Genomic DNA, 12,566 nt, shown 5'->3' on the forward strand with positions numbered 1-12,566 from the left:
GGTTGCTCCAGAGGTGTTCCTGACCAAATGGAGCCCCTGAGAAACCAGATTGGGGCTGAATTTCAGAGAATTCCAGGATGGTTTGAGAGGGAAGAGAGCAGTTCCACCCCTGCTATGGGCAGGGACATCTCCACTATCCCAGGCTGCTCCAGGGACACTTCTAGGGGCTCTGCTGTGGGTCTTCAGTGTTCTCCTTGCTTTGTTTCTGTGTGCCTTGAAAATGGGGCATTTTCAGGCTTTCCTTGGCAGGAAAGGTTTCAGTTTTTATGTTTTCCCCCTGCAGCAGGGCCTGGGAGCTGTGGGGCCGTGCTGGGGCTGAGCCCTGCAGCTCCAGCTGGTGCCACACCTGTATGGAAATCCCTAATCCTGTCCTTGGAGCAGCAGGGGAGCCAAATCCCCCAAGGAGAAAACAGCTTAGTAGAGGGGGAGAGAGAATTCTCCAGATTTCCTCTCCTGGAGCATCGGTCTCAGCTGGAGCATCCCACTCTGCAGAGAGGAGCCTGCCAGCAAAATTACAACTTTCCCCTTTCCATAAGGCTGCAAAAACCACAGGGCTGGAGAGGTGTGATTGATGGATTATTTTTCTTTTTCACCTCCCATTTCCAAAGCTCTTTAATGCTGTGAGAGGGGTGATGGCAGCTCCTGTGCCCAGCATTGCTTAATGGAATTTGCAAGTGCAGCTCAGGGGGGAGCATTCCCTGCCAGCCCCTTGGGAAGGAGCTGGCACAGAGCAGGAATCAGCCCCAGTGAGGCAGAACTAATCCAGCATTCTGCATTTATTGGGGTATCATATGGCTGAGAAGCTCCAGCTTGATTGAAATGTAAATAAATCTCCCAGAAACAGCTAAATTTGGGGTTATCACAGGGGAAATTACCAGTGGAGCTGGAGAGCCCTCCTTGGGGATGCTCTTGTCAGAGTGGGGTTGGAGTGGCAGGAAATCAAAGGGTGTGGGGTGCAGGTAGGGAGCCAGAGCCAGGCAGGCCTGGGAGGCATTTTATTTTTAATGCATTTTGACAGGTTGGTTAATGCCAAAGTCTTTGCTTCTTTTAATTTAGATCAAACTGGAGATTTGGAGAAACAAGCTGCTTTGTGCTGTTGGTGTCAAGCTGTCAGGGAGTGTGGAAATGCTGGTGCTCCAGCCTGCCCCAGGCTAGGGGGAAAAATTGAGTTAAGAGCTCTAAATCGTATCATTTAAATGAAAATTTAATTTGGGGGGGATTGGAGGAAAGGAGGGAGGGAGAAGCAGAGATTTTAAGGCTGTTTGCAGCATCTGGGGAGGAAGAGGCTGTGGGGGTTTTCTCCAGGGATTTGGGTGATGGGGAGCACTGGGGGCTTTGTGCAGCCCCAGACAGTCTGGGGGACACAGCCAGGGGGGTGGCATGTCCTTGTCCCATGGGCATGTCCTTGTCCCCATGGATGCTGTCAGCTCAGGAGGGTGACAGGAAGGACAGGGAGCTGTTGGAGGCACAGAGGGATGCAGCCCCTCTGCTGCTCAGAGATTTGAGGCTGGAGAAAAGATTTGGGGACACCTTCCAGCCCTTTCCAGTGCCTGAAGGGAGCCCAGAAAGAACAGGGAAAGTGATTATGGAGTGACAGGACAAGGGGAAATGGCTTTGAACTGCCAGAAGGCAGGGATGGATGGGATATTGGGAATTAATTCCTCCCTGTAAGGGTGGTGAAGCCCTGGCACAGGGTGCCCAGAGCATCCCTGGCAGTGCCCAAGGCCAGGCTGGACAGGGTTTGGAGCCACCTGGGATGGTGTAACGTGTCCCTGCCATGGCAGGAGATGATTTTCAAGCTCCTTTCCATCCAAACAGATTCTGGGCCAGGCTCTGGGGTCACAGGGGCCTGGGACAGGGAACCAGAAGTGCTGCAGTTCCTGCAGAAGCAGCCACTGGGGTTTCCTCATTTCGGGAGGAAACGCTCAGGCTTGCAGAGAGCAGCTGATATATTTATATAGATTATTTTTTTGTCTTGAATTCCCTTTGTGGCAGGGAGGATGGTGCTGCAGGCAGAGCTCCAGAGCTGCTGTGATCAGCTCTGTCCCCTCGAGGGTGACACTGTGGGGACACAGACCCAGCTGTGAACCCGAGCATCAGCTGGGCAAAGCCACCTCTGCTGGGAACAGGGATGGGGAGATGCCAGGAAAAGCAGAAAAAAGCTTCAATGTAGTTTAAAATAATCATTATTTATAAAATACCGTTGCCGTGGGACAGGGCTGGGTGCTGCTGCTCTTTGTCCACGGGTCAGTGCAGCAGTGAGGGGACAATAAAATAGATTTAAGGGTGGAAAAAGGAAAAAAAAATCAGTTGTGTGGGTGATTAGGGAAGGAAAAAAAATCAGGTTTTTTTCCTCCCCATTATAGCAAATAAAAAGTCCACGGAAGCTGGGCTAGGGAGGGATTATGGGGTGGAGTGCAGGATTACAGGAACACCCAGGAGAAATTAAAGAGCACTTTGACGCCATCCTCCCCACAGTCACGAGGGTTTGGGGGTTTTTCCTTTCCTGTTTTTTCCTTCTCTTTCTGGAGACAACATAAGTGCCCTCTAAAAATGGGGCTGGTGGGGATGATCCCTTTGGAAGGGCCCCATCCATGAGGGAAAGCTTGTTCAGGTGAGGTAAAACCAGAGTCACAGCCCAGGCAGGGCTGCCTGATGCCACTGAGTATTTTTGGGTTGTGGTGACCCTGCCAGCGCTCCTCTCTCCCTCCAGTGCTGAGCCTGGATGGTGAAATAGGGCTTGGGGGGTTCAGACATACCTGGAGCCTCAGGGGATTAGGATTTAGCAGATCCTGGCTGCTTTGCCCAGCACTTGGAGCATCCCTGCCTTCCAAATCTTAAGCAGCAGAGAAATTAATTTCCCCTCTGAAGGCTGGGATTGTGGGATGAGGGGGCTCCTGCTCTAAACCCCCTTTTGTCTGAGCTGCAGGGCTTTGATGCTGGGCCCAGGGAAGCTCCCTCCCCATCTGAGGGCAGAGCAGGATTTTGAAATTACTTATCTGGTGCAGAAAGGCAGAAAATCAAGTGTAAATCTCCAGCCACGGAGGCATTTCAGTGGGATGGATGGGGGGAGTGAGAGAGGGAATTGATGGCTCCTGTCTGTGGTGCTTAAATCAGGGAGTGAAATGCAGAATTATAGGGGGGTTGTTTCATTTCAGGGGCTCTTGGAGGGCCACAAACCCTCTGGGCAGTGGCAGGAAGGTGAGAGGCTGCTTCTCTCAGCCTGGGGGCAGTGCAGGGGAACAGATCAGACCCCGGTGTCTAATTAGACACCAGCTCTGGAGTGGGTTTGACTAAGCCCGCGCTTTGCCAGGGGCTGTAGGGAGCAGGGAGGGCTGAACCCATTTTATTTTTCTCTTTTTTCCCCCTTTTCTTGGTGATTTGTCAGGCACACAATAGTGGGGGTGTGAGCAGCAGCATCTCGGCCTGCTTTTGGTGGGAGGAGTGGGAAGCAGAGCTCTGCTCTGGGGGGCATTTCCCTCTCTGTTCAGGGGGATATTTTGCATTTTTGGGGATGAGCAGCACACAGGGCTGTCCCATGGACATCTCCTTCAGTGAAAGACTTGATTTTGACATCTCCTGTGTAAGCACCTGGGACTTGAGCAGCTCTGAGGTTGGACTTGATCACCTTAATGATTCTTTTCCAACTGTAATGATTCTCCAACCCTTCCTGCTCAGTTCCTTCTCATTCCTCTCTGGGAATGAGCCTGTTCAGCTCACCAGTGAATTTCCAGCATTCAGGAAATGTGGATGGCTCCTTTTTGCTTTTGTGTGTGCCCTGAATATTGGGGATGGTGGGAACATCAAGGGCACCACTGCTCTGCTGGGGGGTTTGGTGGGGAAGCAGGAGATGGAGAGGCTTGGAGGGGGCTGCAGGTGTGGGAGGTGTCTGTGTCCACCTGACTGGAAAGGAGAGGGATTTGTGCTGCAGGATGTGATAAGGGAAGGGCTGGAACCCAGTGTTAACCAAAGCAGCCTGGCTGTGGAAGTTGTGATTTCAGGGTGCCTGTGCTGGGATCTCCTCAGGCACAGCTGGTTTGGAAGTTGGAGCAAACTCTCCTCAAGCTGTGAAGGGTCACCTCTCCCTCCCAGGGATGTTCTGGGGCTCCACAGTTCTTTAATTACAAAAGGCAAACAAGCTCACCCGTGGTGCTCAGAGCAGAGAGAAGACAGAAATCAGCTGCCAGCCTGAAAAATGCTTAAAGCACAACATGGGGAGAGGCTCCTGCTGTTCCCTTTGCTGTGCTCACAGGGGGCACAGCGTGGTGGCACTTGTGCTCCTGACAGCCACAGAGCAGAAGGGACTTTGAAAACCACCTCATTCCAACAGCAGGAACACCTTCCACAGACCCCTGAATTTCCAGCTGGTAAAACACTCTCAGTGTGGTGGGGATGGAAACAGGATTCTTTGGAAATTCAGCTGTGGCTTCACTAAATCCCAGCTTCTTCCCCCTCCTCCATCTCTCCAAAGGCAGATGGAGGTGCAGCTCTGTCTGAGGAGTAATAAAAATGATTTCTGAAGGAAAAACAAAGCCCCCAGCCCTCTCTTGTGAGGGAGGGAGGAAATAACTGGGTGAATGAGTAGCCACAAATATTAGCATTTCAGAGAGAGCTGCTGGATGGAGATTGTTCACCACCGGGCGGGCTTTAATAGGAGTGATAAGGTTTGCTTTTGTTCTGGGGCTCTCCCTTAATCAGCCTGTCTCCTCCTGATTTTTCTATCGGTGCACTCCATCAGCCCAACTTTCATGTGCTGAGTCCCAGCTGCAGCAAATCTTGTTAGAATGGCCTTGTTCAAACACAGGCACGGGGTTTGTTCCCTAGAGCTGCGCCGAGGCTGGATGGAGTGTGGGGCTGCAGGAATCAAAGCGCTCCTCAGCCTGTGTATTTTATAATTCATTGCATAGCTAAGTTGTGGAATATTATTTTTTTTTTCTCCCCTCTAACAAGCTTGAAGCCTTTTCTTCCATATCTAAAGGAATATTATCCGAGGAGGCATTTGGGTGAGGGGGTTTGGAGACCTGCTGCTTTCCCTGCATCCTTTGTCAGTGCTGGAACAGCTTCCCTGTGCCTTATTAGTATTGCACTCTTGCATTTCTTTTATATCACAGCCCTCTGCAAATAAAATTTTCAAAAGCTGCTGCTTTTGCCGCTGTGAGAGGCAGAAAATAAAAGATGATGGAGTCCTGGGGGGGTTTCAGCAGTCAGGTTAGCAAACACTGAAACAAAGCATGGCACCAAGCCTTCCCCTAATTGAATCCCTGGTTAATTTGGTCCTTGGTTTAATTTGCCCCCTGCTCCAGATTCTCACTGAAAACAGCCCAAAACGTGCTTATTTATTTTCTGTTTTGATCCTTGCCTGCCAGTGCTCCCGGATAATTCAGTCCCCAAAGGCAGGAGCTGCTGGGGGAAGCTGGAGCTGGGGAATGTGGAGCCCCTGTAATTAGAGGATGACTCCAAAGGGTTATTTAGATCTTGCAGTTGGCTTTGGCTGCTCAGCACAGGCTGGGACCTGCCCCACTGTCTCTCACATCAACTGCTCCCGTCGGGGCCCCCAGAGACTCCAAACTTGCCCAATTTTTTTCCACTCTCCTGCTTGTTTGGGCATTTCTAATGGAGCTGAAATTCAAACCCACAGAGAGCAGCAGCAGCAGCCGCCCAGGTGTCTGCAGGATCTGGAGACTTGAGCTGCCTCAGTGCAACTCGGTCCCTAATTAAACCTGCCTGGTGCTGCTAATGGAGATGAGTGCAAGGAGCAGAGGCCTAATGGACTTTCCATCCCAAGCTCCTGGCAAGGTTGTGGAGATTTTCCCTCCCCCCCCCCCCATCCTGTTAACTTGATCTGGGAAATGGGGAGGGGTGAGGAAGAGGAAGATTGCACTTTGTGATGGCTTTTTTTTGGCAGGGAGCAGCACCGATTCCAACCATCAGACCCAATGCCAGGGTGAGGGGTGTCACAGACATCTTCTATGAAAAATCCTTTCCTTAGGATTTTTCCTCTTGAGAAGCTGAGAGGCCTCAGGAACAAAATGTAAACAATTATTATCTGCTGCTGTGGGATGCAACAGGTGCATCTGGGATTGGTCTCATGTAGTTGTTTGTAATTAATGGCCAATCACAGTCAGCTGGCTCAGACAGAGCCAAGTCACAAACCTTTGTTATCATTCTTTCTGATTCTGTTCTTAGCTTAGCCAGCCTTCTGATGAAATCCTTTCTTCTATTCTTTTAGTATAGTTTTAATATAATATATATCATAAAATAATAAATCAAGCCTTCTGAAACATGGAGTCAGATCCTCATCTCTTCCCTCATCCTGGGACCCCTGTGAACACTGTCACAGAGGGTGGTGATGATCCAGAAGTGGAGCTGCCCTTGGTGCCATTGCCCACCAGGAATGGTGGCAGCAACTGGGCACTCAGAATCCTGCTGAGTGAGCAAACCAGCCCTGAGAGAGCTCAGCAATGCCATTCCTGCTGTGTTCTGTGCTTGGATTCCCCAGATTGCTCCCCAGAAGCGCAGCCCAAGTACATCAAGGGCGGCAAACGCTACGGGCGCCGCTCGCTGCCGGAGTTCCCCGAGTCTGTGGAGGACTTTGCCGAGGTGACAGTCATCGAGCCGCTGAGCGAGGAGCCACATCCTGCCCACATTGCTGCCAGCCAGGAGGTCAGCAGGGAGGGGAGGGTGTGGGGTGGCCTTGTTACCTCTGGGCATCGCTGCTGCCCTCATCCAGAGCGGTTGGGATGTGTTTGGGGCCTTCCCAGTGGAGGCATTGGCTGCTTTCCTAGGATTGGTGTTGGGGTGGCCTTGTTAGCTCTGGGCATTGCTGCTGCCCTCATCCAAAGGGGCTTGGGATGTGACTGGGGCCTTCCCAGTGAAGGCATTGACCGCTCTCCTGGGGTTTGTGTTGGGTGGCCTTGTCACCTGTGGGCATCGCTGCTGCTCATATCCAGAGGGGTTGGGATGTGATTGGGGCCTTCCCAGTGAAGGCATTGGCTGCTCTCCTAGGATGGGTGTTGGGGTGGCCTTGTCACCTCTGGACGTGGCTGCTGCCCTCATCCAGAGGTGTTTGGGATGTCCCAGTGCCTTTACTGGTCACTCTCCTTGTCTGTCCCTAGGTTTGGTGTTGGGCTGGCCTTGTCACCTTTGGATATGGCTGCTGCCCTCATCCAAAGGGGGTTGGGATGTGTTTGGAGCCTTCCCAGTGAAGGCATTGGCTGCTTTCCTGGGATTGGTGTTGAGGTGGCCTTGTCACCTCTGGACATGGCATTGGGGAGGCCTTGTTAGCTCTGGACGTGGCTGCTGCCCTCATCCAGAGGGGTTTGGGATGTCCCAGTGCCTTTCCCGGCCACTCTCCTTGCTGTCCCTAGGATGAGCCGTGCCAGGCGTGGCTCCCTTGCTCCCTGGGAAGTGGGAAGGAGCTGGGCCAGTGCTCCTGGCTGGAGTGTGGGCCAGCAATTAAGCAAGGGCTGAGCTGCTGCCCCCGTGGCTAACGAGATGTGGGCTGGGAGCAGCCTGAGCACGTCCACATCCATCAGTGCAGCTGCCAAAAGCTGCCCATGGCTCCAGCAGGAGGGATGGGGAGAAGGGGCAGCTGCTTTGGGACAGTGGCATCTTAATTGCTCCAAAAAATCCCCATTCCTGGGTTTGTGCTCCAGCTCTGTGGCTCTCTTTGTGCCGGTGAATCTCCTCCTGCTTCTCCAGGCAGGAGAGGCGGAGGAGCAGAGTGGTTGGGGTTGGTGCTGTGTGTCAGAGCCCTGCCCTGGAGCTGGGCTGCTGCCAGCCTGCCCTGCTGTGCCAGGCATTGTTGATTCAGGAGATGTGCTGGGAGTTTTTCCACTGGGAAGCAGAAGCACTGCTGCTTTCTCCCTCCTCTATCTCGTGGCCTCACTTGGAGCTCTGTTGTAGGGGGACACCCAGCCCTGTGTGAGAAACAGGGAAGGAATTCCCAATTCCCATGCTTTCAGAGTTATTCCTATGCAGCTGAGCTTAAAAATGATTAAAAAACCTCAAACCAGCACCTCAAAGAAAGGTTTTTCCTGCTGCTGGTGGCCTTTGCTCAGCACCACAGGGATGCTCATCCATCTCTGGATTTGGCCACATGGGCTGCCCTGACCTTGGAATTGGTGTCAATCCACCCACACTCCCCAGGGAATGATGTCCTTGCTGGAAGGAGCTGCTCCAACCTCACCCCTTGGTTTTAGCTGTCACAGAGGTGTAAAGGGCAGCCCATTAACAAGGTCAGTTAATTAACCCAGCTGGTGTAACCACACCGTGGCTGGGGGCTGGATCAGCCTCCTGCTGGCAATGCTTGTTGCACCTTTTGGGCTGCTGGGATGGTTAATTCCTCTGCAAGTGGAGCAAAAATCAGGCTAAACTTGTGAAACCCCCACTTTATCAGCAGATCCTCTTGGTGTGCATGGGAATGACTTGCAGGAAGGTGCTGAGGGAGTGTTGGAGGCTCCTGATTCCCTGGGATCTGGCCAGGGAGCAGCCCTTGCCCAGTTCTCTGTGCTGTGTGTGCAAACACAGCCCCAGCCTGAGAACTGGGGCAGGATGGCTTAATTGGTGCTTGCTCCCAGGCAGTGCCAATTAAAAGGGCTCAGGCTGTGTCTGAGAGGTTTCCCTCCCTCCCTGGTAAACACGGGGGAAAGGCTGGAAGGCAGCTCTGGGAGGGGAAAGGCTGGAAGGCAGCTCTGGGAAAGGCTGGAAGGAAGGCAGCTCTGGGAGCAGCTGCCCAGGGAGGCTCCACCTCCATCCCGGGGGCTTTTCAGGTGCTGCTGGATCAGGTGATGAGCAGCTGGGTGTGGATTTGGCACTAACCCTGCTGTGGTGGGTTCCTGAGGGTCCCTGTGACCTGCAGGAGCTTGTCCCCATGGATGGTGGCTGTGCTGAATTCCAAACCTGCCTGGGGAGCATCCATCCCTCCCCTTCCCCAGCTGCTGCTCTGCTCTGGGAGAGGTCCCTCCTACTTGCAGATTTATGGAATTTCAGAGTGATTTGGGTTGGAAAGGACACATCTCATTCCAGCCTTCTACCCTAGGCAGGCACAGTTTCCACCAGTCCAGGTTGCTCCAAGCTTTGAGGTTTTAGAATCTGCTGGCACATCCCAGTTCTGTCCCTTCAGTGCCACCTGCTCTCATGCTCTGTTTGTGAATCGTTTCCAGCATGGCCTGGCTCCATTGGGAGGGTTGCAGCTCCTGCTTTTTGGTCCTTGAGGTGAGATTCCCAAAGTGGGACCATCCTGGCAAAACAGGATTTGTGATTAACAGCTCAGGATAGTGCCCACTCCCAGAAAAAGTGCATTGCTGGTGTGACTGGTGCTTTGGAGCTGAAGGCAACTGACCAAGCAAGATGTGGGGATTTGAGAGCTTTTTTGGGGGGGTCTCTGCTCAGGCTGCTCAGCCCAGGGAGCTGCAGTGTAGATCTGGGATTTGGGAAAAGCAAAATCCATCAGTACTGGAAAGCCAGGATTTGTGATTAACAGCTCAGGGTAGTGCCTGCTCCCAGAAAAAGTGCATTGCTGGTGCTTGGAGCTGAGGGCACCTGGCAAAGCAAGGTTTGGGGATTTTTTGGGGGTCTCTGCTCAGCCCAGGGAGCTGCAGTGTGGATCTGGGAAGAACAAACCCCATCAGCACTGGAAACACAGGATTTGTGATTAAGATAGTGCCTGCTCCCAGAAAAAGTACATTGCTGGTGTGATTGGTGCTTTGGAGCTGAAGGCAACTGGCAAAGCAAGATGTGGGGATTTGAGAGCTTTTTTTGGGGGTCTCTGCTCATCCCAGGGAGCTGCAGTGTGGATCTGGGAAGAGCAAGATCCATCAGCACCAGAAAGAACAACATCCATCACTGGGAAGCCAGGATTTGTGAATAACAGCTCAGGATAGTGCCTGCTCCTAGAAAAAGTGCATTGCTGGTGTGACTGGTGCTTTGGAGCTGAGGGCACCTGGCAAAGGCAAGGGTTTGACAGCTTGTTTTTGGGTCTCTGCTCATCCCAGGGAGCTGCAGTGTGTGGATCTGGGAAGAACAAACCCCATCAGCGGCACCGGGGCCAGGGCTCACCTCGCGGCATGTGCTGCTGATCACCATGTTAATTAGCACTATGTTCCGGGGGAGAACAAAGCTCTGGCTGGCTGGAGCAGATGGCAGGGGGGACACAGAGGTGGCTGCTGCCTCATTGTGGGCAGGGCCCACGGCCCAGGCCGCAGATGCACTCGGAGCCATCTGCTCCCCGCACGCGCCTCCCCGGGGAGCAGGCACTGCTGGCACCCGCTGCTCTGACCCGGGCCAGCTGGGGCCTGCTGGGGCTGGGGGACAATGGCAGCCCGACGTGGGCACGTCCCACCCAGCCCGGCCCCTCTTTGTCCCCTCCCGGCGGTGGCTGACCCCGAGCACACACAGGGACAGAGGGAGGGAGGGGAGGTCACACGAGCACCCCGGCCCAAAAACGCCCTGGCTTTGTTCAGCCCCTTGGGGTTGGTGGTGGTGATGGGGTTGTTGTGGTTTTGTAGAATGCCAGGATGGTTTGGGTTGGAAGGGGAGTTTAAAGTTCATCCCAATCCCACCCCTGCCATGGCAGGGACGCCTTCCACCATCCCAGGCTGCTCCAAGCCTCATCCAGCCTGGCCTTGGGCACTGCCAGGGATCCAGGGGCAGCCACAGCTGCTCTGGGCACCCTGTGCCAGGGTTTCTTTATGCAGAACTTCCAAGGATGGGATTTAATGGCACCTGTTGCCTCAGCTCCTGCATTTTGTCCCTCGTGGGACGTTGTGGTGCTGTGGCAGGGAAGGGCCCTTGCCTGGTCCTGCAGCTGAAACAGGAACAGCAGCAGAGCTAAAAAAAGTCCAGGGCCTTAATTCAGTTTCCATGGCAACGTTGTAGATTAATGGCTTTTAGCTGTAATCTGAATGAGAGCTATTGAACTTTTCTGTGGTGATTTAGAGCCTCTTTATGTCCTGGGTGACTTTGACTCCAAATCCATCAGTCACGTGTGGGCAGAAGGATCCACTTGTCCCACTGCAGGAGCAACATCTGCCACTGCCAGAGCAAAGTTCATGAGGTGGGAGTAAATATAAATGCCCTGGGCTGCTGTAGGGGTGCCAGGGATGAGACAACGTGTAGTACATGAGGAAATCACCTTAAATGCTGTGCTTTTGCTCCTGGTGCTGCCTGGGCTCATGGGATGATGCCACAGGGAGCTGGATGGTTTAAAGACCACCAGAGAGTGGTTTATTTTCCCTCTGTTAAGCTCTTGTTGACAGCACAGCTCTCTCCTGATACAGAGCTGCCCTCAGTGCAGGAGGTTTGAATTGGGCTTGGCTGAGTGTGCACAGAATAAAGTGCTGGAAGGAAAGGATAACCCAGCTCTATGATCTTTCTGCATCCCCATCCCTTCTACCATCAACCCTCAAAGAAAAGCAGCATGGTTTGCTCAGAGGGCAAATCTCTCCCTTGCTCCCAGCACCCTGCCAGGCCCTGCTCTGTCCCCTCTGCTGGGTCACTGTGGGGCTTTGGGCCCCTCCGTGCTCTCCCACCATCACAGAGCTGCATGTGCCGGAGCAGGGCAGGATCCAAGAGCCCTGGATGCCCAGCCCAGCCTGCAGGGAGGTGAAAGCCTGGCAGCCCTGCTGGAGCCCTGCAGCTCCTTGGCTGCTGATCCCAGAGTCTCTGTCATTCAGGGGATGCCTTGCAATCAATCAATAACTCAGGAGCCTTTTTTGTTTTCTCCCCAGCACTGGAACACGCGAGGCAGCGAGGAGTACGAGGCCGAGGGTAAGAGCAGAGAGCAGCTCCTGGGTCTGCTTGTTCTCACTGTTTGTTCTCATTTCAGCTTTGAAGAGGGATCAGAGGGGCTCTGGGTGTGGGGAGCACCCAGCCTGGCTGCTGCAGAGCTCGGGGAGGTGCAGCTGGGGCATCCCCCAAGCTGTGGGTGAATGTTGAGGCAGGGCACATCCTGTGCTGTACCCCCCTGCCCTCTCCATCCCACTGTGGGTGTTCCTGGTCCCCCTGACCCCTGTCCTGCCCCCATCCTGCCCCGGGGGGCTCTGACTGTAGTGGAGCCTGGTGGGCACTAGATGTCAGCAGGGACCAGTCATTAAAAGTTCCTTAATTGTCACAGAATTGTAAATTCCTGGAGTGGTTTGGGAGGGAGCTTAAAACCCACCTAGTCCCATCCCTGCCATGGCAGGGACACCTTCCACTATCCCAGGGTGCTCCAAGCCCTGTCCAACCTGGTCTGGGACACTTCCAGGGGTGGGAAATTTCTCTGGGCAACCTGTGCCTGTGCTCTACCATCTCCATCAAAGAAGTGCTCTACCATCTTCATCAAAAACGTGTTCTATCGTCTTCATCAGGAGGGTGGCAGGAAGGACATGGAGCTGTTGGAGGCACAGAGGGATGCATCTGCTTCCGTTTAATTACATCGGCACCTCTTCCACATTTCAGCTGCTCTCTAACCCCTTCCCCATCCAAAGAAACCCAACTTTTTTCTCCTGAAGCTCCTTTTCCACCCCCATGAGGTGGCCTGGCAGTTCCCTCGATCCCATAACAGCCCAGGGTAGGGAGGGGAG

At 53.6% G+C, this 12,566-nt stretch overlaps 1 protein-coding gene across 2 annotated transcripts in view; it reads left to right on the forward strand.

Annotated features, from left to right (window-relative positions):
• The window catches only part of NIN (ninein), a 64,106-nt gene that overhangs the window by 8,820 nt on the left and 42,720 nt on the right, over window positions 1–12,566 (forward strand). For both annotated transcript variants that reach the window (XM_058807232.1, XM_058807231.1), the window contains exons 3-4: window positions 6,500–6,663; window positions 11,730–11,769. In XM_058807232.1, the coding sequence (XP_058663215.1) occupies window positions 6,500–6,663; window positions 11,730–11,769 (204 nt within the window). The remainder of the gene's footprint in view (window positions 1–6,499; window positions 6,664–11,729; window positions 11,770–12,566) is intronic.

Source organism: Ammospiza caudacuta, chromosome 6 (genome assembly GCF_027887145.1).
Source record: "Ammospiza caudacuta isolate bAmmCau1 chromosome 6, bAmmCau1.pri, whole genome shotgun sequence".
Taxonomy (NCBI): Eukaryota; Metazoa; Chordata; class Aves; order Passeriformes; family Passerellidae; genus Ammospiza; species Ammospiza caudacuta.